The sequence below is a fragment of the Furipterus horrens genome, unplaced genomic scaffold (genome assembly GCF_987537825.1).
Source record: "Furipterus horrens unplaced genomic scaffold, mFurHor1.1.pri manual_scaffold_17, whole genome shotgun sequence".
NCBI classification, from domain to species: domain Eukaryota; kingdom Metazoa; phylum Chordata; class Mammalia; order Chiroptera; family Furipteridae; genus Furipterus; species Furipterus horrens.
The window spans coordinates 55,150,341-55,176,836 of NW_028327187.1; the positions used below are offsets into that span (position 1 = coordinate 55,150,341).

Consider the following 26,496-nt stretch of genomic DNA (forward strand, 5'->3'; position numbering starts at 1 on the left):
TTCTGTGGAATCTAAAGCTTATGCAATTTGGAAGGCTTTATTTTAAAATAATACAAAATCAACCATCAAAGTTAATATTTATTTAGAATAAGATAATGAATAACAAGCATTAAAATGATGGCAACTACAACAAGCAATAATTCCAATCAGAGAAACACCAGTTATGTGACTACACAATCTGAAAGATAATGAAACGGACATCTAAAATGAAAGACATGATAGTTTTATTACAAATAAAAACATCAAAAGTTTGCAAATTTTACATGAACGTGAGGCCATGTTAACATAACAAAAACCCAAGAGTAACAGCTATTCACTCTAAGAATAAAAATGCAGACAGGTTCATGTTAAGCCTTTAGTGTTCATTTTTATGTGAAGTCTCTAGAATAAAGTAGCCCTTACAACATTTATTTTCACTAAAGTCTTGTTTCAAGTTAGAATAAGCTATTTGTTGGTTTCAGACTTTAAATTTTAAGTGTGTACTTTTAAATATATTTGAATAATTGTCATACTTAGCCAAATGGAGGCTTTTTCTATGATCCATTTCTAAATTCACAGATTCTTGTCCATCTACTCTTTGTTTTAGCCTGGAATGACTTACCAGTTGGCATTTATACTATTGGAACCAACTGAACTATTCTATGGATAAGCCATATGACACAGACTGCTTGGTTTGAAACAAATGGCTATGTATTTAGAGATATAATACTCAGAACAAAGTGCTCACATTTTCTACAGTTTATATCAAACTAGATGGATGCTTAAGTAGTCAGCCTGGACTCATCATATAGAGTAGCCAGACTATGAATACAATGACTCTAGCTGCCTTCCACATGTGGTCAATTGACTATCTTAAGATATAGTTACTGTTACTTATAAGGACAGCCAAAAGCCTGTCTGTTTAAGAAATTGTTCAGCTCTTGAATAACAGACACTCCATAAATGGAATTTCAGGGGAATGTGGAATGAACAATCCTGTTCCAGGCTGCCAATATTATTTTCTGCACGCTGAGATGTTATTCTCAAACATATAGACTGCATGCAGGTAATCCATTTACTTTTGTTTTTTAATTCCAGATTGTTTTCTTGCAAAGGCAATTACAGCCAGTTATAATATACTATAGCAAAGCATCTCTATCTTTGGTTCTATATCTCAGAAATTTTTTTCCCAAAAATAAATAGGCATGGCATGAAAAATAATTCAACTATCTTAAGAGAAACCCAACATTTTATAAAAACTAAGCAAAATATATACTCAACATTTATTAGACTTTTTTCTAATTATTTTGCTTAATATCTAATACTAGTGCAATTTTAAAATGTAAATGATTGTGCACACTGTATTTAACTATACAGCATAGACACAAATATGTCAAGAAAACAAAATAGTACTTTCCCTTAAAAATTAGTTAGGTATTATGCATTCTAGAAATGTATGAGAAAGTAGAGCTGCTGAAATTTGTCAATAAAATTGACTCTGAAGAAACAAAAGAAAATTTTGATGTAGTAATATTCACAGATCATAGAGATTGCAAAAAATGTGAACACATTACCTAAAGTCACCCATTTCTGAAAAATATATGTTGAGAGATTTAAAAAAAACTGATATCTATGAAAGCTCCTTGCTATGATTTGGACACCCAGGTGATTTAGTGAGCTTCTTTTGTTGATGGTTTCCGTCTCTTTTCAAATATAATTTTTGCATCAAATAACTCTCTTTCTCTGTATCCTAGAGATGGTCCTTTTAGATACTTTGCTTCAGCTGCATTGTAATCCAAACCATCTACAGCAGAAATTGAACAAATGATTGCTTCTGGAAGAAGAACTTCCAGGATGAATTTAATTTTGTCATCTCTTATCAGAGCCAGCATTCTTTCATCTATTTGTTTGTAGATTTCTTGTAAATATTTCACCACCTCATCCAACTGATCTTCATCCTCAAAGTATGTTTCAATACAGGGAGTGAACCTCTTTGCTTTCAAAAATGACTTCAACCACCTGGACCCTTTTGTGCCATTTAAAATGGATAAAAGGTGGTTCTCTGTTCCTTTTGCTTTCACAATGAAGTCCACTAGGTTCTTGTTGGCTCGATCCCTAGCTGCCTTCATTCGGTCAGGGAGAATTTTTTGGAAGGACATTTTCTTGGTCTGTGAAGTCATGGGCATTGGTTCCACAGAATCTTCATTATGCAGCTTTGGAAATAAGTTTCTGAAGGTATCCTGTTTGATTACTTTCCTGATTGGATAACTAATGTCAGCAGCATAATACTCAAGGAAAGAGCCTGTAAACGAACCACAACCTATTCTAACTCTGTAGTCACAAATCAGTGAAATGCACCAGTCAATACTTTCACTGTAATCTTCCCTGGCTTTCTCCACTAGTGCTTGTTTCTCTTTACAATCAAATTTCTTTAATCTTCTCAAAGGCACTCTAATCCCTCTCTTTTCAGGATTCATATTTGCCTCAACAAAAAGCACACTTGCTTTTTTCTCTTTTTGCCTGATGCTTTTTACCACTGCTGGCCAAAATGGATATTTTTTATACTTAAACCAGACTATCATTCCTGTTTCAAATGAGCGTGGCTCATAATTAAAAACAACACGTGGAAGTACTTCATCTTCCTCATCATCATCTAATACAGAAGTATCAATAGGATTTAGAGGCACTGGCTTGTCAGAAGCTTGAAGTTCTTCCCCACGTTCCTCAAAATCCACACTCTGATGACTTCTTTCATTATTCCTAAGAAGTGAAGAAGAAACTGTGACACAGTTAGAGGCACTAAATGAAACCTGACGTTCCCATGAACAATGTTGGGGGGATGCTGCAGCACCCGTTTCTGATTCCACAAGTTGATTCTGGCTGGTATCTAAGCATGAATTCGAGGGACCCTCTCCGGGATCCTCAATATTCTCTGACAAAGTAGAGGATTCAGAGGAATTAGCTAGGGTCTCTGGACAGATATGCTCTGGCTCCTCTTTCAAAGCTTTGGGCCCAATTAAGATATCTGATGGTAAAGTTGGAGTGAACTTCTCTTCTTTAACATAAGCTTCTTCCTCTTTGATTGTGGAATGCAAAGATGTGATTGTTGATATGTCAATCTTTTTCTTGTTCTCCTTTTCATCTTCTGAAAGTGAAGGGAAAGTCTGGCACCAGCTGGAGTTTTGTGATGACTTTGTTTCCATTTCACTTGAAATAGTATCAATGGTCGCATGGACCTGTGACTTATCATCATATAGGGAATCATCACTCTCTGAAGATACTAACACAAATGTTGGACTTTCATTTTCCTCAAGACACTTGAATAAATCTCCTTTATGATTCCGATACTTTTTACGAGGGGGTAAATCAGAAAGCTTTTGTGGTACATTTTGAGACAGTATAATGGTCTCTTCTTCATCTGAACTGCTTGCCTGATTCAAATTTTTTCTCTTATTCAGAATACCTAGTGCCATTTTTAGTGACCTTTCATAGGCTGTTTCCTCTCTAGGTGGAGAACTGCCCTCTGACTGTGCTGCTAATGAGGAGGCAATGGCTTCAATTTGAGATTTATTTAGGATCTTTGTTTCTGTGCTTTCCACTTTAATTTTCTTATCTAGTGAGAGTATTTGAACTTCTAGGGAAAATGTCTTTTTTCTCTTACTGTTTAATGAAGTCTCAGATTTGGACAAAACTTTTGCTGGCCAGAACTGGTCTTTCCAATTGCATAAGACATACTCAGCATTCATTGTGATTTAGATTTGTGTGCCAAAAGATTATTATTCAGAGACTGAGATGTATGGCTATTCTTGTCACTGCTAAGGCAATTCCTAATACTCTCACCAAAATCTCCTTTGGCCCAGAACTACAAAGTGTTTACAGTTTGTAGCCTGTTCTCCTCCAGCAGATTTTCCCAAGGATGCTTGATCCCGTTGTTTAAATGGGTCAATATGGAAGATACTGAAAATAAGGAAAAAGTAAAAGAAGAAAATTATCAGCAAATAGTTATTTTGCCAAAGTAGAAGGTGAGCGATTACAAATAGAGATGAGAAGGTGAGCAATTACAAATAGAGATGAGATAAAAGAAATAATAAGATAGAGGGGAAAATGCAGCATAATGTAAGGTGAGGGTAAGAAGTGAAGAAGTGGTTTATAATACCTCTAATTCAAGAACTTGCCCTTACTGTTGGACATGATTATTAAGGATTGAGTTGGTGTACATGCTAGCAGAGGTGGGAAAGGTTAAAGTGGTGTGTTGGGGACTCTATGTTACTAGTTTGGGACATTTGTGTCCCCAATTTTATACCTAGGGCAGGGGGACACTAAACTTTGCATGCATCAGAATTATCTAGAGGTCTTCATAAAACTGTATTTCTAGACCTTTTCCTGAAAGTTTTATCCAGAAGGTCTAGATAGGATCCAACATTTTGTGTTTCTAAGTTTTCAAGTAATCCTATTGCAACTTGCCCAAGAATTTGAGAAGCACTGTTTCGTGATTTATATAATTTCTAAGCTATAAATACTTTCCTGTTTATGCAAAGTGGGCACACAAAGATAATAGGTTATACATATCCTGGACCCAGACAATAACACAATAACCTTATTAAAAGGACAAGCTTAGAAGGCAGAGATTCATAATGTCTGCTATGTTTACTCATTGGATAAGATAGTTATCAAAGATTTCTTGAGAGTCAGGTGGCTAAGAACTCAGGTAGAAACTTGAATACCCTCTTGCACAATTTCTTCATAGTGGTTTAACATATGAGCTTCTTTCCCTAAACTGGAAGCAATGATTTTTAATTACAAAATGTTATGGCTATAGAGCAGGGAGTAAAATGAGTTATACCTCAAATTTTCAATCTAACATGGTTCTAGTATGAAATGTGGCTTCTAATTTAAAATACTATGGTTGCAGAGAAGGAAGCAAAATAAATTACAACTCAAGTTCTCAAAAAAAGTTTTTAATGTGATATGTTCCATGAAATGGAACAAACCTTACCCAGTTTATGTGGATCACAGAAGATCAGGTCCTCTGATCCAGCTGTCTTGATTTTCACTTCAAAAGAAGGAAGGCTATATAAAAGGAGATAGTAATTCAAACTAAATAAAGGGAAAAAGCATAAAGAAACTTCCCTACCAAAACTTTACAAGGCACATAATTTTTTTAAATTTTATTTTTATTGTTTTTCTGTTATAATTGTCCCACTTTTTCCCTCATTGCTACCCTGAACCCAGCCCACCCCTTCTCCCACGGTCGATCCCGACCCCGTTGTCCATGATCATGGGTTATTTATATTAGTTCCTTAGCTAAACTCTTCCCCTACTTACCCCCTTCCCTCCCTCCCCCCCAATAACTGTTACTCTGTTTCTTGTTCAATTTTGTTCATTTATTTGTGTTGTTCATTAGTCTCCTGTATTGGGTGATAGCATATGGTATTTTTCTTTCATTGCCTGACTTATTTTGAAACACAGGAATGAGATGAAATCTCACCTGTGATATAGATGTCATGTTTATTTTCCTTCATGTTCTTTTTATTTTAAATTCTCTCTGTGACACAATTATGCTATTTGATTCATGCTGAAAACATATTTCTGATTGGATAAGTGTGAGGCTGGGACAAGAGAGGAGGGAAATAACAAATTGTCATGTGTCTACTATGAGTCAGGATATAGCTGTTGTTTGAATCCTCACATCAATCACTATGTGGATTTTTCCTTCTTTGCACATATAACTTTTCCAATGGAATTTTAATAATACTCTACCCGCTGTCTCGTAGTCCACTAATACAAAACTATGTTTCATTGTTTTGTTTGCCATTTTCATAAAAATGGTTGCCTTGAGAAAATTTAGTAAACCTAGCAAACCCCACCTTGTGATCAGAAACAGAACTGCAGTTTCCCCAGTAAGTATAGGCAGGACCTCAGTCATGATCAGATCCTTTTTTGTGTGAAGCACAGGAACTACATTTAGCCAGCCAGACGCCTTCTTAGGCTTCTAGAATTTTCTATTCTAAGCTCAGAGGTTTGTTTTGTAGGATTATAACAAGATCATATTGCCTTCAATTACAATGTTTCTGATTATAAAAATACCCAAAAGCTTATTAAAATTGAAAATATACAGATATATACAAAATAAAGTACAACTCTACAAATAATCACTATGAATATTTTCTATATGCCAAAAATTCTGTTTCACATGTAGAGATAAATCTTTTCAAACCAACATCTAATCTTAATTAGGGACATATTTTGAACATCGTTCTACATGAATACTCTCCACATTATTTTTATCGATTATTTTAATTCATTTTCCCCACATTTGCAACATTTTTTCTCAGTATTTTTCCCCTAATGATGTAAAGCCAAGTAAATAAATAATTATATATTAATACTATTTTCAAAAGAGAGCAATAAAGCTAGCCCTGTCTTTCCTACTACACATATGATTCTGTTAGTAGGGCAGCATATATGTAGTCCAACATTTGGTTGCATTTATTGTAGTAGCACACATATGTTTTACTATAACATACATATTTATTTTTAAGTGAGATCATACAATAAATGCTATGGTATAATTTGATGTTTTTACTTTATACTATTTATCAAATATTTCAAATCACTACATGTTTTTATTCTCCACATACATAATATTCCACTGTTGTTACAACATTCATATAATATTTTAAAAACTGCTTACAGAAATAAACCAGATCCTTTCTCTGTCTCACTCTTAAAAGATATACAAAAATATCTAAATAACTTGCTGACAATGGCCATACCTATGGGTCTGAAAGAATGAGTTGCAAGGAGGACACCTGCAGGGTTGTAGCCAACACAGCAACCAGGTTACACACTTGATCAGGTCCAGGAAAATGTCCACTACTGGCAAAAAAACAAAGTGGGGATGTTTGCACATCTGCATGTGTCTATGAATGCTTATGTGTTTTAAACAAAATGGGTACGTTATTTCATCTTCATTTTTCTTTCATGATTATAAAAATAATCATGGACATATCTACTCTAAAGACACTTAAATAGGCTAAAAAGTAATATTATAATACTAGTAACCTGACCACTAGGAAATGCTGACTAACATGGAAATTTATTTTCTCCCATGCTTCTTTTTTTAATCACACATATATATGCATATGTATGTACAAGTATCTTTAGTAAACTACATATCTGTTTCCCTTTCCATGTTCATATACAGTTGACACGTAGTGTTTCTGTGTGTCAATCAATTCATAAGTGTATTCTCCCCATGCTGTCAAATATTTTATTCATCATTTTCTGCGTAAATTAATTTAAACAGTAACAAAATTCCAGCAACATAAACATGGAATGCCAAGTCAATATATTAGCATGACCAGCTACAGTGTACTGAAATCTTAATATAGAGGCTGTAATTTGATCATCCATTCTCCCACTGTGGACTTTTAAAACATTGGAGACACAGAAATTTTAAAGGATCAATTCCTTCAAAATGCCAGCAATTCTTTCAAAACCACATATCCTTTTCACTCCCTCCAAGACCTCCATTCCTATTTTTCTCATCTTTACTCTAGGACCCTGAGAAGTCTCTGGAAAAGAGCTAGATTTAAAACAGCCATTACCTTGAAGCTTTTCGTCAGCTGCAGCCTCGTGAAATGCAGTCCCTCTATCAAGATTGCCCAGGCACAGAAGGCTTCTAAGCTTCTTAGAGAATGCTCCGCTTCCTCCCTGTGATGGGGAAGACAAAAGGCCCTTCCCTGAATTAGAGGAGGGACAACAGCCAAGTTAAACTGCTGAAGTGTTAAAGGGTAGAAAATGTTCCTTAAGGAACTTTAAAGTGAAATGGCAACGAGTGTCTGTTTAATGTCCATTCCAACCCTTAAGAGTGTGCAACTTCTTGATAAAAAGTGGCAGCAAATCAGTTTATTAAAAAATAAAAATCTAGTTTAAAATATTCCCGACATATTTTTTCTTGCCTCATCTGGAACCTACCCTCTGCAGGTAAATTAAAAACACTGCTGGTCAAGATAAATTAAATAGCTAATAATCTTGACTGAGAATGCAATAAAAAACTGTACATTATTTTATAGAGAATTACTTCTTTATAATATTTTTTGCTGTTTCTAGGACATGGTAGTCATTCCTTTTATTCAGTATTCAGTTCTTTTCTTAAATGCTTCAGGAAAGTTTCAGAGATTTCTTCACAAACCTGGATGTTTCCAACTAGAGGCTGAAAATCACTGTTTGGTTTTAAAGTACACATTTCACAAACCCTCATTATAATTAGCAATTCCTTCTTCTTATATTGTTGTATTTTTCACTCAGGCAATTCAATGTGGGAAAACTAGTTTTTCAAATTTACATGTCTTTATTGTATGTATGTCTAAAATATATTTTGCAAATTTTGTTCATTAAAATTCTCTTGTATTAAATTTAGATTTCTGATTTAACTTAGAAAATTGATTTTAAATATCATTAGTGATAATTTAGGGAATGAAAATATTTGGGGATGAAGTGCTTGTGTATCATATAATATGAATATATATTTAAAATATACCTTTATATAAGCATTAATAACAGAACAATAAATACCAATAATGAAGATCACATCTAGGCTGATGTATTAGTAAGGAGTTTAATAATTACATGTAATGTTTTGTACTATAAACAACCCCTATATCTCAGAGGTTTGACCCCAAAAGTTTACCTTGCTGATGTCAAAGTTCAATATACTTCATCAAGTGGTTAGAAAAGGGGAAGGTTCTGTGTTCCAAGTGATCATTAAGGGACTCCAACTCCTTCCATTCTATGGCTTTACCATCATCTTTGGCCTTGAAGTCTTTGATTGTATTCTTTGCACCTGGCTACCAATGTTATAAATAGGAGTGCTGGAGAATCCCGTGGAAGGTTTTAGGGGTCATGTTTGACAAGTTTTACTACTGGTCACAGTCAACTGCCATAGAGGCTGGGGAAGGTAGTCTCCCTGTGACTCAGGAGGAGAATGAAATAAGGTTTTGTGAATACATAGCATTCTCTCTGCCACAGGAAGTTTTCCCTTTCAATTTTATCTAGACTTCGGTTATACTATTAATGCTTTTTTACAACTATGTATCATATTTATAATGACTAGGGCAGACAAAACTTTTAGTTGCCAACTCTAAATCTACTCTTTGAATTCTTCATTAGCATAACCTCAGTTTCACTCAGGATGACAATATAAACTCTTAAAATATTATTTTTCCATCCTCCCTTACTATCAGCCATGGCCATGTGTTGGAATTTATTGCCAGAGAATGTAAGCAGAAATAATTGTGAAGGTTCTACAGAAGGTAACTCAAAAGGGGTTGAAGAGCCAATTTGGGCTTTTTTCCACTTTTCTTCTTTCTCTTGCTTCCCCCTAGAATTAGACCATGATAGAATTCAGACAGCTATTCTGGACCAAGAAGTTACTTAGATAAAGACTGTAACTCATTAAGGTTGGAAGTACCTGAACCCCTAAATAATGGGACCACCTCATTCCAATCACTTTAACTTAGTAAAACAGTAAACTTCTAATTACCTAAGTCACTGTGTTTTCCAGTCTCTCTAGAACAAAACAGTTGATTTTATAATCATCAACAAAAATAATATCATCCTTATTACAGAAATAATCTTTTCAAAGCTTTCAAGTTATTACTATATAATTTCAAGAGGATTATTAGGCCAGTGTAAAATATGGCTTTAGTTAAGTGAAGAGATATATTCAATTATATATTTTATAATGTAGTATTTCTCATTCTGTCTTCTCATTTCACATGTTTGGAAAAAAACAAATGCATATAAAGTATGGTCATTACATTAAAACTACACTTCTTTGTATTTATTTTATTTAATTTCTATATTGCACATAAATCAGTAAGTGTTATACCACCTCAGTATTTTCCAAACAAAATGCTAAGGAAAACATTAATTTCTTATGTAATATTTTATAGTTTCCTGTTCTGTAGAAGTAGGGGGAGAAGAATGATAACCAATAAAAAATGCTAATACTATTATAATGAAGATAGATAATTATATCTAATACCTATAAAAGTTTTCTATGTGCCAGGCACTGTTCCAAGCACTTGACATATTATCTCATTTAATAATCAGATGATTATTTTATGGTGGATAGCCCCCATAACTGACTCACTCTGCACAACAATGGTAATATTATTTATAGTAATGACTACAATAGAAGCCAAAACTTTTCCATACCATGTGCCAGGCATTGCTCCAGGTGCCCTGTATATACCATCTTCTTTGATACTCATAAAATCTTGTTATATAGGTATTATGAATATTTCCATTTTGTAGATGAAGCATTAAAGAGGTTAACAAACTTACAGATATTTGACTTCAGAGTCCATGCTCTTAATCATTAAGATACAATATACCTACCTTATTGTAAATAAAAAATACTCTATAAATGTGTGCTGGATGAATAGATGAATTAATTTATTTGCAATAATTATGTATTAGAAGTCACTAGAATTTAAGAGAATTTTATACCTGGCTCTGTATCTAATTTAACATAAATTAGTCTTATATAACATAATGCAATTATGACTGAGTGGTATTCCATAATTTTAGCTAAATTCTATTGATTAGAAACAAGTCACAGGTCCCGCCCACACTTAAGGGGAGGGAATTACACAAGGAGCTAGGTCACCTAGAGTGTGTCTACCACATCACTGTATGATTCCATTTACATGGCATTCTCAAAACAAGGGAAAAGTATAGTTATAGTGACATGATCATGGTAGCTGCCAGGGGTTAGGTAAGGGGAGGGTATGACTATACAAGGACAGCACAGACCCTGGCTGGTGTGGCTCAATGGATTGAGTGCTGGCCTGTGAACCAAAAGTTCGCCAGTTCAATTCCCAGTTAGAGCACATGCCTGGGTTGTGGGCCAGGTCCTCAGTTGGGGGCTTGAGAGAGGCACCCACACACTGATGTTTCTCTCCCTCTCTTTCTTCCTTCCTCCCCCTCTCTCTAAAAATAAATAAATAAAATCTTTTAAAAAAAGGATATCACAGGAAATTGTGGGGGAAATGGAACTCTTCTGTATTCTGACTGTGGTAGTAATCATACAAATCCATACATGTGTAAAATACAAAGATTTGTATACAGAAAAAGTCATATATTATATATGATATAGTATGATTTTAATGGATAATTTGAAAAATAAAAAGTTAAATAGAAAAATTTAATAATAATTACATAAAAATAAATTCTTTACAAGTGTGCTTTAAAAACCATTTACCTCTTCCTAAAGTATATTTAATATAAAATAAAACAAAAATAATTCCCTTATATACATTATTAGTAAGCACCAGTTTCACTTCCACTTAGGATATGAAAAGCCATAAAAGAATGTTGCCCATAACTTAACAATAACAAAACCTAAATAATCAGCATCCTTGAGCCCATCAGAGAACTGAGGTAAATTGAATTCCAAAGAGTGGCCAACCCCTTAAAGGAGGGACATAAGTACTGTTTCACCTTTGGCAAACTATGGAGACAATGTTGGCTTTCAGTAAGCAAGTAAAAATAAGTCAACTGAAATTTTAATTAATTCTTAAATTCATAATTGGTCAGGATGTCAGTAGTTTGGAGTATGTGGCATCCCAGGCGCTAATACACTCACTGCCAAGTTCTTTTTCGCAGTTCTTAACCAGAAGCACACAAACATGACTTGAGGACAACCCAGGAGAACAAAAAGAGTGTATTTCAGTGGTTCAGGTATGCAGGAAGCAATCAAGAATTGCTGGTGGACAGAAACGCAACCCCATACACCCTCCAAACCCTTCGATGGGAAGCAAAAACTCTAAGCCACTAGCGGAGAAATAGAAAAAACTCTCCTTTTGGACCCAGGTTAGAAAAAAACATTGTTTCTGGGGGAAGAGCAGAAAACCCTGGGCCCAGGATTGTATAGGAATAAAAAGCAGTGGTCAGCTACTGATGATGAGAAAAGTGCAAGAATATATCTTTCACCAAAGACCAACCCCAGCTGCAAATCAGATGGTAGCTGCCTTGCCAAGAGGAATTAATGGTGAGAAAAATGTGCACCCTTCAGGATCCAGTTGCATAGGGCCTCTCTAAATTTAAGGCTGAACAGGACAAGAGAGTGCTCCCTGCTTCACCATGAGCCTAGCATCTAATAGTAACAGGAATCTACTACTGTGAAATAGCCAAGAGCACAAAAACAAACACCCCCCTCTAGAGGTAAATGTGTGAAGGGTATGCTGAAAACTTAGGGTAGAGAAAGATCAGAGAAAAATTCTATGGCACTCTATGCTCCATTCTAACCAAGGCAATGCACATTATGCAAGCTAGATGGCAATGAAGTGAGAAAAGGAGCACATAATTACCAACATATTTTATGATACCAGCATTAATCTGATACCAAAACTAGAAAAAAAAGTAACAAGTGAACTATAGATTGTATCTCAAAACAAATATGCATACAATGATATATAGAAATGATATAGAAAGTGCTGTAGAATAACATAAATAAAATGATATAGAGTAAAATCCAATGATATAGAAAAAGAAGGACACATCATTACCAAATGGAATTTATCATGGGAATGTAAGGATGGTTATATATTTGCAAATCAATCAATGTAAATGTCAACAGAATAAAAAGGAAAAAAGAGAAGATCATCTCAATTAATGCAGAAAAAACATTTGACATAATTCCAGACGTATTTATGATAAAATCTCTCAGCAAACTAAGAATTAAATGGATCTTTCTTAACCTGATCATGGGCATCTACAAAAATCCTAAAGTTAACATCATACTTAATGGTAAAACATGAAATACATTTCCCCTAAAATCAGGAACATGTCAAGGTGTCTGCTCTTACTATTTCTATTCAACATTAGAGATCCTAGGCAATACAATGATGCATGAAAAATAAATTAAAAGCATACAGGTTGGTAATGAAGAAATAAAACTGTCTTTATTTGCAGACAACATGATGATTATGTAGAAAATCCCAATGAATTTACCAAAAAAGCTACTAGACCTAATAAGTTTATGATCCTCAGATACAAGATCAATATAAAACAATTAATTTTTATACAATAAAAGTTGGTAGTTAAAGTTTTAAAAAGAACCATTTATAATACCATCCAAAACAAGAAATACTAAGGTAGAATAAATGTAACAAATATGTGCATGATTGGTACGCTGAAGACTTCAAAATACTGATGAGAGAAATTAAGAAAGACCTAAATAAATGGAGAAATGTACCATGTTCACTGACTGAAAGATGAACCATTTTTAGGGTATAACTTCTGCCCAAATATATCTATAAAATCATTAAACTCTCAATCAAAATTCCAGCAAGATTTTAGTAAAAATCTCTAAATATATATATATAAAATATTTACAGAAAAGCAAAAGAACTAGTATAGCCAAACCAATTTTAAGAAATACAAAGTTGGAAGACTCATATTACCTGATTTCAAGACTACAGTAATCAAGACTGTATTATTGGCATAAGATATATACATATAATACAAAGACTAGCAAAGATTCATTTTTTTTCTTTAAAGAACAGCATCCATTTTTTAAATCATTTGTGATATATGTCTGCGCCATCCCAATCTCAAGGTCCCTGGTCCATCTGGAGCCCCAGGCTCCCATCTTCTAGCCATCACCGTGCCCCCACTCACATGACAGTTCTGATAGCTCCACTAGACAGTGGAGCCTGCAGATACTAAAACCCATTCAAGTCAACTAACTTTTATTGAGTGCCTGCTGTGTGCAAAATCCTCAATACGCCCTGGGCCTGGTCTCTCTGCCTTCTGAAAGAGGATCCCAGTCCATCCTACATCCCAGTCTGCTTCCACTCAAGACCCTACCCTTGCTCTCCGCAGGTCAGAGAACCTGCCCTCGCAGCTTTAGCTCAGCAGGCAGTCCACTAGGAAAAGGTCTAGGCAGGCACTGGTGCAGACCCACAACGCAGGTGATGGCCACTAGTAACCCAGCAGCCAGTGAGGGTCCCTTACCCTTCAGGGGCCTTGGATAGGAACAGAGCTGACTCCCAGGTCCACGTTTCCCATGCTGAAAATGTAGTAGACCAGAGCAAATTTTACCTCCCCACCCCCAGGGGAACGTGCTGGTCTGACCCACACTCAGGGCGTGCTGGGGTCACTGTACTCCTTAACAGTAGTCTCCAAAGCGCCAGCACAGGCCACAGTGACAGAGCAGCTCTGTAAATTCAGGCTTATGCCATTCACCAACACAGCACTGGCAAAAGCTCGAGCTGGAGCCCAGCAAGACAGGACATGGACCTTGGTAGAGCCAGCAGAGAGCCCAGGCTCCTGGGGGAAATGTGAGTGTCCATGTAAGCGCCTAGGCCCTTGGAAAGCAGTCTGTAGAAGAGGGGGTAGCAGCAGAGGGCGCTGCTCAGGCTTAATAGATTTTTGAAAATAGTGATTAAATGGAGACATTTCAACAAGTAGTGTTGGAAAAATTGGACATCATATGCAAAAATATCCACCTTGATGCCTTAGCTAAGGTCAAATTAACCCAAAATGAATTCCTGACCTAAATACAAAAGCAAAAATGATAAAACTTCTAGGATAAAATAAAGTAGGAAATCTTTGAGACCTTCATTTAGGCCAAGATTTATTAAGACACAAAAAGCATGGACCATAAAACAATTTGATAACTTGGACTTGAAAAATTCTGCTCTTCAAAAAAAGAAGTGAAAAACCCAGAGTGGGAGAATATATTTGCAAAAACATATATTTGACAAAGAGCTTTTCTCCAGAATATATAAGGAACTCCTACAATTCAATAATATTAACCCAATAAAAATGAACAAGAAATTTAAACAGACCCTCATCAACGAAGATATAAGTATCCCTCACTTCTAAAACGTTCACATTACACCACTTCAATTTTGTGAAATACTTACATCAGTACCTGTTTTTGCTAACCAAAAGAAATCCTAAGACAATTTTCACTTTTACGAAGGAAAATGAGGAAAAAATAGCCATTCAGCTTTTGTTTTTCAGTGAGCAGTTATAAAATCAGCACGCACCCCAGCAGTAAGAGTGTCAAGTGTCACTGCCCAGCTCCTTTCCCAGAAACTACACTCAGCATCTCAGGCTTCATAACTTTTAACTGTGTCTGTTAGTATCTGTGCTTTATCTCGATTTACTTTGTGCATCCATTAGCAAGATGTGTCCTAAAGTATCAGAAAGGTCTAAGAAAATTCGTAAAAGTATTATGCTTAGCATAAAACTGGGTGTAATTAAGGGTTTCAATCGTGTTGAATGAAATGACATAGTGTATGCTTTGAACTTGCCTGTGCCCACCATTGCTGCTAGTTACATGCAGAGAGAAAGAAACTTGAAAGTTGTAGAAGGTACTAATTTGTTTTGCTAGCAGCAAAGTGGTTTTTCTCAGTTGGCATTCAGTTAGTGGACAGCATATTGCTTGAATGGATTGATATGTGTACAGACTGAGGTGTTCTGTTATCTTCTACATAAGGAGAAAGCACTCTTTTTAATAAGTGAAACTACACTGTACATACATCATTTGTACTTTATACAAGCTGTGTATCATAGTCCTGATTTTACTATATCTTAGTGTTATTTTAGGTTATATGTGTTACGCAGTATGATTTGGTAGCTTATTTTTTGGGTCTGGGAATGTTAGAAATTCTTTCCATATAAATTATCAGTAATTCCTTCTTTGCTTTAGGCCATTTGGCTTTTGAAAAGTTTCATAGAAACACTCTACTTTCAGAGAGCAAGAGGAAACCATATGTGAGTGTCAAATGAACATTTAAAAATGCTCTAATGGCATTAGTAATTAAGGATATGCAAATGAAATCACAATGAGGCACCACTAACACCTTTGTAAGAATGACTAATACTAAAAAGGGGAAAAAAATCTGACAGTATCAGCTGCTGGCAATGGTGCAGAGCTACTGGAACTTATTTATACATTGCCGCTGGAAACACAAAATATCACAGGCACTTTAGGAAAAAGTTTCGTGATTTTTCTAGCAAATTGTAGAAAAATAGAATACCTCTAAGTTATAATAAGGAATAAACTATGGATACATGCAACAAAATAGGTAAATACCATCAACATGCCAAGAAAAATAAGCTAGATGCAAAAGTCTATATATTTATGATTCCATTTATGACATTCTGAAAAATAAAAAAAATATATAGGGACAGAATTTAGATCAATGTTTGCCAAGAATAGGGATAGAAAGAGTATTCATTACAAAGGGGCAGAAGGGAACAATTTGGAGTTATGGAAATACTCTGTAACTTGACTGCACAGGCATACTTCCTTTTATTGTGCCTTTCTTATTTGTGCTTCACAGATATTGTTTTTCCAAATTGAAGGATTGTGGCAACCCTGTGTCTAGAAAGTCTATTGGCACCATTTTTTCTAATACCATTTGCTCACTTTGTGTCTGTGTCACATTTTGGTTATTCTTTCAATATCTCAAATTTTTTCATTATTATTATACTAATCTTTGCTATGGTTTTTTGTGATCAGTAATCTTTGATGTTATCATTGTATTTGTTTTGGGGCACCACAAACCACACCTGTATAAGATGGTGAACTTAGCTGCTAAATGTGTGTGTTCTGATTGTTTCACCAACCTGCTATCCCCCTGTCTCTCTACATCTCTTCACACAACAATATCAAAATTAGGCCAACTAATAATCTTACAATGGTCTCTAAGTTTTAAAGTTAAAAGAAGAGTTGCACATCTTTCACTTTAAATCAAAAGCTAGAAATTATTAATGTTAGTGAGGAAGGCATATTTTATTTTAAGAAATTGCCACAGTCACCCCAACCTTCAACAATCACCACCCTAATTAGTCAGTAGCTGTCAACATCGAGGCAAGAGTTTCCACCAAACAAAAGATCATGAGTCTCAGAAGTCTCAGATAGTGGTCAGTATTTTTTATAGTAAAGTATTTTAAAGTTAAGGTATGTACATTGTTTTTTAGAAATAATGGAATTACACACTTAAGAGACTACAATATAGTAGTATAATGTAACTTTTATATGCAGCGGGAAAACAAAAATTTTGTGTGACTCGATTTATTGCTAATGGCTTTATTATGGTAGTCCAGAATTGAACCTGAAATATTTCTGTGGTATGCCTGTATTTGTTGTTACATAACTATATACATTTGTCAAAACTATCAAACTATATATCCAGAAGAGTAAATTTAACTTTGTAAATTATACTCAGTTTTCCTAAGTGTTGTAAATGCACCCCAAGAGAGAATATGACCTATATAAAAACTAGAATTTTACTGTGAGAATAATGGGGTTACATATAAGAATGTTGATTTGTGCTTTGGGTAAATGATTGCCAAAGAAGGTCATGGGTACCACAATATATGTATGAAAATATCCTCTGGAGTGTACAAAGAATATATTAGAAATTCATTTTTTCAATCTCTTTAATTTTTATTAACACTTATTTCTGAATCTGTTTTAAAATGTTAGGGGGGCACCTAAGACAACTACTTTTGATGCAGTGATATAATTTTTCTATAAATTCTTATCTTCCTTAAATACCTCTATCATTGAAAGTTAGTTAACAGGACTTCTGGCCAAGAAGGAGGTGTAGACAGACACACTGCATCTCCCTCCACAACTAAGAAGGAATACAACTACCTCAAAACTAGAAACAACCAGAAGTTCCAGAAAATCAAACTGCATGGAAGCCCAGCAAACAAAGATATAAAGAAGAAATACTCATCCAGACAGGTATGAGGGGTGAAGCCAGGGCAGAGAGGACGTGGTGTGGTGGTGGCAGCAAGCTGACAGAAAGCAGTCACACATTTTAAAAACTCAGGAGGGACACCTGGGGAGCATTCCCAGCTCCTCACCAGACCTCCCAGCTCACTGTCCCAGCACCAGGGAAAATCAAGCCTCATTGCTTCTGACTGTGCAGACCAATGGGAGTTGCGGTGGAGGCAGAAACTGCTGGTCTCAGCAGAGTCCACTTGTTTAAAGGGCCCCCATGGTCCTAGAATGGCCGCAGACCCACCACTCTGGGAATGACGGCCAGGGCAGCAGCTAGAGGGGTGCCATTCCAGTGCAGAAGTAGGAGACGTGCCTGGAAAAGGGGCAAGTGCTGGGCAGGCAGCACTGTTCCCTCTCTGACCCCTCCCCACCATACAGTGCCACGACATGGTGAAACAAGTCACCCTGCACTTACAAATACCTAAGGCTCCGCCCCTTAAAACATAAGAAGAGTGACAGCTCTACCCGGGACGTGGAGGCAAGCAAACACAGGAACCTGTCGAAATGAGGAGACAGAGAAGTGTGGCCCAAAAGGGAAAACGGATCAAGGTTCCAGTGGGAGAACTAAGCGACGAGGGCATAGCCAACCTAACAGTTGAGGAGGTAGATAACCTAACAGATGTAGAATTCAAAACACTGGTGATAAAGATGCTCACAGGATTGACAGATAGGCTTGTGTACAGCAAATGCATAAGAGAAGAAGTGAAGGCTATGCTCAGTGAAACGAAGGAAAATCCACACAAAACCAATGGTGAAGAGAAGGAAACCAGGATTAACATCAATGATTTGAAACATAAGGGAGAAAAAACCAGTCAACCAGTGCATAATGAGGAAGTAAGAGTTGAAAAAAATGAGAAAAACTTCCCAAATTTTGCGAAGAAGATGGACATATAGGTCCGGGAAGCATGGAGGGTCCCAGGCAAGCTAAACCCAGAGAAGACCACACCAGGACGCATTATGATTGATATGCCAAAGTTAAAAGATAAATACAGAGTCCTGGAGGCAGCAAGAGAGAGGCAGAGAGTTGCCTACAGGGGGTTGTCTATAGGACTATCAGCTCATTTCTCAGAGGACACTTTGCAGTCAGGAAGGGACTGGCAAGCAGTATTCAATGTGATGAAAGGCAATCTGCAACCAAGGTTACTCTTTACAGCAAAGCTATCATTTAGAATGGAAGGGCAGATGAAGTGCTTCCCAGACAAGGTGAAGCTAAAGGAGTTCATCATCACCAAGCCATTATTATATGAAATGTCAAAGGGACTTACTTAAGAAAAAGAAGATCAAAACTATGAACACTAAAATGACAACGAACTCACAACTATCAACAATTGGATCTAAAAAATAAAAACAAAATCGAACTAAGCAAACCAGAATAGAAACAGAATCAGGTATGGAGATCATTTGGAGGGTTATCATCTGGGAGGGGGGAGGGGGGAAATAGGGAAATGATGCAGAGACTAAGAAGCATAATTGGTTGGTACAAAATATACAGGAGAGTGTTAAGAATAATCTAGGGCCCTGGCTGCTGTTGCTCAGTGGATTGAGCATTGGCCTACGAACCAAGTGTCACTGGTTCAATTCCCAGTCAGGGCACATGACTAGGTTGCACCCCAGGTCCCCAGTTGGGGGTGCGTGAGAGGCAACTGCACACTGATATTTCTCTCCCTCTCTTTCTCCTTTGCCCTCTCTCTAAAAACAGATAAAATAAAATAAAAATAAAATAAAATAAAGTAACCTTGTTAAAAAATTAATTAATTAAAAAAAAGAATAATCTAGGAAAGGGTGAAGCCAAAGAACTTATATGCATGACCCATGGACATAAACTAAGGGGGGGTGAGACTGCTGGAGGGAGGTGGGGTACTGGGCAGAGGGGAGCAAAGGGGGAAAAATTGGAACTACTCTAACAACATAATCAATAAAATATACTTAAAAAGAGAAAGTTAACATAAGACAAATGTCAAGAATCCAAATGACATCAGCATTTTATAGTTTGTGAAATTATCGTCATTGGCAGAGACTTTAACTACAGTGAAGTTCTCTCAAGCCAATAAACTATGTGAGCAAAAGGAAAAGAAGGAATAGAATCCAAAGTGCTATAATCTGGAGATAGAGATCAGGTTAAGACTGTGTCCCCAGTGAGAAAGCAAAAGCCAAATATCATATGAGAAACAGAGTAGTTATAAAATAAACCAATTTCAAATTTTTAGTGTATAACATTCAGATAAAAAAAAGTAGAAACAATCCATTTAGAATACTCTCAAAGACCATGAGAGAGCCATGAGCATTGGTAAAACAAGGAATATTATATTCTTAATGACTACTCAAAATAGTCCATGACCTTTAAGGCATAAGCTCAAGTAACTAAAAGTGACTGTAAACAAAGTTGAAATCTTATTATTAATGTTCGCGGGATGAATGTCCTCCCATATGAACAGAAGGAACATCAGAATAAAATTTACTAAGGACATAAAATATCTGCTGAAATGTATGCGAACGTGAAAGAAAGGGGAAAAAAGAAAACTAATATCAAGCAGTGACCTAAAGGTCACAAGAAGATAAACCTGCCATGTTTGGAGATTTTGTATTCTGGTTAATTCTAAAACCTACACAGTGCCAATAGATGAAGCTGCTAAAAATCGAGATTCAGAATAATGAAATTGGAAACATATTAAAAGAAAGAAAATAAAATAAATGTTGATGAGCACCTTAGAACTTCATCATCACACCACATAGCAAAGAAAGCTTTACTAAACTCTGAGTATTAAATTAGACTAAGCTGTAGTGCTCATCCCTGGATTAACAAGCAAATAAATAAATAAAATAAAATAAAAATAAGCAGAGACAGATTTCTATGGGACCTGCCTTGGGAGATTTAAAGAAAAAAGAACTTCCTTCTCCAGTCTCTGAGACAGTCATAAGGAAAGATCCAGGCTGGACCAAAATTATTCCTGTCACTACTCTGAATGAAGGTAGTTATCAGTTCTTTAGTGAAGAGATATGAGAAACTGTTAAAGATACAATGTTAAAAATTCGGAGTTTCTCAGACAAACATTATGGCAAGGTTGTGTGTTAGAATTTCTCAAATAGATAGATATGCTGACATGAGTTTGGGACAGAGTTCTAATTTTACTAGTTGACTGGAGGGACAAATTCTACTACGAATATCAAAATATATTACAAGATTAAAATAATTTTTAAAAGTGCAGCAACAGTCTAAGGGTGTAGCAGGAGTAGATATGAATATAAGAAGGAAGGGGAAAAGAAGAAAAGAAATTCAAAATGAACCACTGAAGGCCTGAAGGTGTATATGATTGGTTGGTACATCTGGATATAGAGAAACTAATTTGTGAAATCTGAAGCATCTAGAAAAATCCTTAGGCCATTGGTCTGTGTTTAACTGCCTAGTTAACAACAGCAACAACAACAACAAAAAAAACAATGATGTTAGAAGCCTCTATTGTCTTAGGGGTTTTTAATAGTTTTCTCCTATTGTGCTTATACATATCCTCCTGAAAACTTGCAAGGAAGTTTTGAGTGGGCAATACTAGAGGATAATTAACAAAAAGTGAGGAGAAAAGAGAATAAGTAAAGAGATTTCTTCTGTCAAAGAAGAAAAAAGATGGACAATGAAAATGGAGACGATACACAAAAATGTGAATAAATACTGCACACCAAAAAAACATTGCGGTTGGGGAAAACATTTAAAAATCCAAGAAATGAGAAGCAATTCTATAATGCCCCAGTATGCAGGCCTTATTTTAGCTATTACATATAAGGAATAATTGAGTTTGTATATGGCAGGAGATTGGGAGGGATGAGATGTTGGTGAGTGTGTCAGGGACATTATTTCTGTTATCAGATACTTTGATAGCTTGGGGCCTCTCGAGATTCATTCCAGAGTAACCTTTTAACTTTCTAAAGCTGCCTTATCTACCCAAGGAAGCCAGACACAGATAATGGTTTTGGTATCTCCTGGACTCAGAAAACAACACAATGACCTCATTAAGAAGATGAATTTAGGGATCAGATATTTGGAAACAATAGCTACCTGTTGAATAGGGTAGTTTTTAGGGATTTTTTTAGAGTCAGGCAGTTGGCTGTGACATACAAGTCTTTTATAAGTAGATATCATTATAGCCATTTGTATATTTTTATAGGTGTTTCACATATTTAATTATTTTTTAACACTAGAATCTAAGGTTTTTAATTTAAAATGGTATGGCTACTGAGCCAGAATCAAAATAAATTTCACTACATATTCTCATTTTAAACATGTTTTAACATGGAATGGAGAAAGCCTTACCAACGTCACATGGATTGTGGAGGGTCTGACCCTGTGATTCTGTTGTTCTGATTCTCACTCCAGCTGCTTGTCCAGCAGGGTCTTCTTCTTGCTCAGCACTTCTGTGGTTGCACTGCCTTTCTGGGGCTCAGCTGGCTTCACATGCAGATTCCCTAGGTCATGTATATCTCTGATATAAACCTAGGTTGTCCAAAAAGAGATGAGGTTTCAGACCAGTTAAATGGAAAAAAAAAAAACAAAAAACCTTCAGCAGGCATGTCATTCTGAAACACAAGAAGGAGATGAAATCTCATCTGTAATGTGGATGTCATGTTTATTTTTCTTCTGGTTTTTATTATTTAAAATAGTCTCTGTGACACAGTTCATGCTGAAATCAACTCTCTCAGGAAAAGTGTGAGGTGGGAACAGGAGGCAAGGAAATAACAATTGCCTTGGGTCTTCTGTAGAGCAAATTTGATGTAAATATATATATATATATATTTTTCTTTTTTTTTTTTTTAATGCTTTATTTTTTAATGCTTCCATCGCTCTTAATGCGGGGCCTTTTATTCCAGAATCGTAAAGATTTGTAAACAGAATTACAATTACACTCTACGTGCTGTTTCATAGTCCACTAATATAAAGTAAGTTTCATGCTTTGTTCACTTCGTAAAATAGTTGCCTAGAGAAAATTTTGAAAATCTGGCAAGTGCCATCTTGTGACCAGTATCAGAACTGTATCTTGTTACTACCAGTTCCTTCTTATGGGAAAAGGTTGGGAACTGCATCCTGCCAAAACAGCAGTTTTCTCAGGCTTCTAGAAAATACCATGCTCAAAATTATAGCTTTGTTATGCATTGCACAAAAAATAGAATGTTAATGTATTTACTTCCAATGGTCTAATCAAAAGAAAATGGCATGCTTAGTGAAAATTGAAAAGATAAAGATTTATAAAAAGAAAGTATAATTCTGAAAAAAATAATCACTACTATTGTTTCCTGAGTATCTTTACATATTTTTCTTTACATATATACATGTAATTTCAGACCACTGATTTTACTATGCTAAAGTCCATGGTTTGAAAGTTTTTCCCTATCAATAAGTATTTTCAATGTCATTTTTAATGAATCACTAAATATAATTCCCCCTTAATTTATAACATTGTGTCTCAAACTTTTTGATTCTTTAAAAATGACTAAATATGCATTTTAAATTATTTTTAAATATATACAGAAGAGTTTCCTGTCTCTCCAACCACACAAACAATCCCATGAATAGGTAGTCTTATATTTTTTCTGATTTTGTTACATAAATTGTATTAACAGTACTTTGTCTTTAAGTGACATAATGTGGTGCTTGCCATTCTGCAATTTTCATTTTTCAGCTAATACTACTTCTCAGACGTCTCTTCAAATTTCTACATGTTCATACTATTCAGTTGTATGCACTGCATCATGTCACATAATATTTTTAAAACTGCTAACAGAAATGGCCCAGATCCTCTCTCTGCCTGACTGTTAAATTTAAAATATAGAGATAGTTCTTGCTGATGATGGCCATACCTGTGGGTCTGAAAGAATGAGTTGCAAGGAGGACACATGCAGGCCTGTAGCCAACACAGCAACCAGGTTATGGGCTTGATCAGGTCCAGGAAAATTTCCACTATTGGCAAAAGCCAAGCAAGGAGGGTATGTTTGCATGTCTCTATGTGTCTATGAATGTTTGTGTGTCTGAAACCAAATAGGTGCACTGTTTCAGCTTCATTTTTCTCTTCTAATGATAAAAAATGATCATGGAATAAGTCAATTCTAAAAATACTGGAATTGGATAAAAATATATTTTGAAACCCCCAGTAACCTGAATGCTCCAGAGATGCTGATTGTTAAGAGGGGATTGTAGTTCTCTCCTTAATGAAAATGAATATATATATATTTACAAATGTTATCACTCAACAAGCATATCTGGATCCCTTTCATGTTTGTGTACATTTATATTTCTGTTTGTATTTGCCACTTTTTATGTTTATATTTTTCTATGTTATTTTTGTGTAAATAATAAATGTTTAAATAAAAATATAATACACTCCGTAATAAAGATAGAAACATCGAATGCCATGTAAAAAATTAACATGAACAACATGCCTCACTGAAATCTTAATTTAGAAGCTGTAATCTGATCACCCATTCCCACACTGTGGACTTCAAAAAATATCGGGAGAAACTAAATTTTCGGGGGTTTGACTGTCAAAATAACAGCAATTTTCTCAAAACCCTATTTCATTCCCACCTCTTGCAGTCCACAATCTATTGTTTTTCCACCGTAATACCAAAGCCCAAAGAATCCCAGAAAATAACTAGCTTTAAGACAGCCATTACCTTGAAGCTTCTTGTCAGCTGCAGCCTCGTGAAATGCAGCCCCTCCCCCAAGATGGGCCAGGAACAGCTCACTTCCAAGCTTCAGAGAATGCTCCGCCCCCTCCCTGTGATGGGGAAAGCAGGGGGCCTTCCCCTCAATTAGAGGGAGGAGAATCGCCAAGTCAACTGAAATTCACTTAAAGGGGAAAAACAGTCATTTCTAAAGGACTTCAAGACGAAATCGCAACATGTGTCCCTTTAATTTCCATTCAAAACACAGGGGTAGGTGATTTCCTGAAAAGAAGTAACAAATCCCCTTATCATACCATAAAGACCCAGTTAAAAATATCTCACGTATTTTTCTTGCCCTTTCTGGCACTTTATAAAGATGTTAAGACACAGCTGGTCAAGTATCAAGGGAACACTTTGTAAAGTATATGATTGATTGTGTAACCATTATGCTGTACACCAGAAAATAATTCAAAATAATATTAAATTGAAAAAAACTAAATTAAAAAGGTAAAAAAAGACCTGCTAGATTCTTGTTTGTGATTGCAGTGAATTAATACACTATTTTGTGGAGAATTAAATCTCTACAATTTCAGTTCTTGTGGCTCTGGGACATGATATGTCTCTCTTTTTACTCAGGTTGTCTCACTCATCCTTCAGAACTTTTCATCGGTTTCACAGTTTTTTTTTCCAAGTAAAATAATTTCTAAACTAAAACCATCAATCAAAATCCTTATAGAAAATAGGTATTTGAATATAATGAAATTGAAAAAAACCCTACTTTAAAAACACAGTAAACCAAAGTTAAAAACAGAATACCTTGTCATAACATTTTAATTTTTTTATTTATTGATGAGAGGGAGAGACAGAGAGAGAGATTTGTTGTTCCACTTATTTATGCACTCATTGGTTGATTCTTATATGTGCCTTGACCAGAGAACGAACCCGGGATCTTGGTCTATACGGACAATACTCTAACCTGCTGAGCAACCCAGCCAGGGCTTTACATAAGCTTTTAATTTAAAAAATCTCTAATCTAAAGTAATTATTGCAAATTAATAAGAAATAAACCGCAAAGTTAAAAACTGAGTAAAGGACATCAACAGGCAATTCACAGTGTTCTGAGGGCATAATTCTTCCCTGCTCCTATTCATATTTACTTCTCTGTGAGCAAACTTATGTAGTACAGCTACAGGTACCTCTGTTCTTATTGTACAGTTACAAGTCCTAGGCTGTTTGGTAGATTTGTTTAACTTTGTTGTTGTTAGTCCCACTTGAATCTCATGATAATCATTGTCCTTCAACTTACCATCCCCTTGTGCAAAAGCTGACATCTTGGCTTCCCTCTGCAACTTCATTTTTAAAAAATATCCATGTGTTCAGTGGAGAAATGGAGGTTTTATTTGTAGGGGCTCCTCAAAACCCAAATATTCAAATAAAGATTAAAACTGAACAACACATAAAAGGAACTGACCTTCCTTAATAATGAGATATGCAAATATAAACATATCATTTTCTACATAATTAGACTTGCAAAGAAATGATGGTGAGCTGGCAAAGGACTGATCGAAATGGGCACTTTTTCTCATGTGCAAGGTCTCAAAGATGGGAAGAGGGCAAGACAAAATCAGTCTGTATGACTCCCAAACAGAAGGATGTGTTCTTTCCACCAGTACTTGCTGTCTCCTGGGCTTAGAATCCTGTCTCTTTGGTAGAGCCAAGGATATATTCATCCTCAGATTCTGAGAACATTAGTGAATATAACCTCAGAGCAAGTATTGCTTAATCTCATGTCTCTGCTAGTGAACATATTGGTGAACTACAACCATTTTCAGTGACTACCATAGTTATCTATGAACTCTTTTACATATGTCCACAGTCCCACACAAAAGAAAAGGTATTTTTCTGCACTATCCTTTTGCACTGACCATATTTGCATTATCGCATTCACTTAGCTATAGGCTAGTTATGACATGCATCTTTGTGTTGCAGGGCTTGGCAGTGCCTTCCCTTTCAGATATAGCTATTCCCGGATAGAGGCTAAAAATCCT

General features: G+C 35.6%; 1 protein-coding gene across 1 annotated transcript; it reads right to left on the reverse strand.

The window, feature by feature from the left end:
• Nucleotides 1–1,312: 1,312 nt before the first annotated feature.
• On the reverse strand, nt 1,313–24,509 carry PWWP3B (PWWP domain containing 3B). Its single transcript, XM_090264574.1, has 5 exons — nt 24,458–24,509; nt 22,104–22,283; nt 7,590–7,695; nt 4,976–5,032; nt 1,313–3,936 (listed from the first exon to the last, which is right to left on the reverse strand). The coding sequence occupies exon 5, from the start codon at nt 3,723–3,725 to the stop codon at nt 1,650–1,652; it is 2,076 nt and encodes a 691-aa protein (XP_090120700.1). The 5' UTR covers nt 3,726–3,936; nt 4,976–5,032; nt 7,590–7,695; nt 22,104–22,283; nt 24,458–24,509; the 3' UTR covers nt 1,313–1,649.
• Between the last annotated feature and the right edge of the window lie 1,987 nt (nt 24,510–26,496).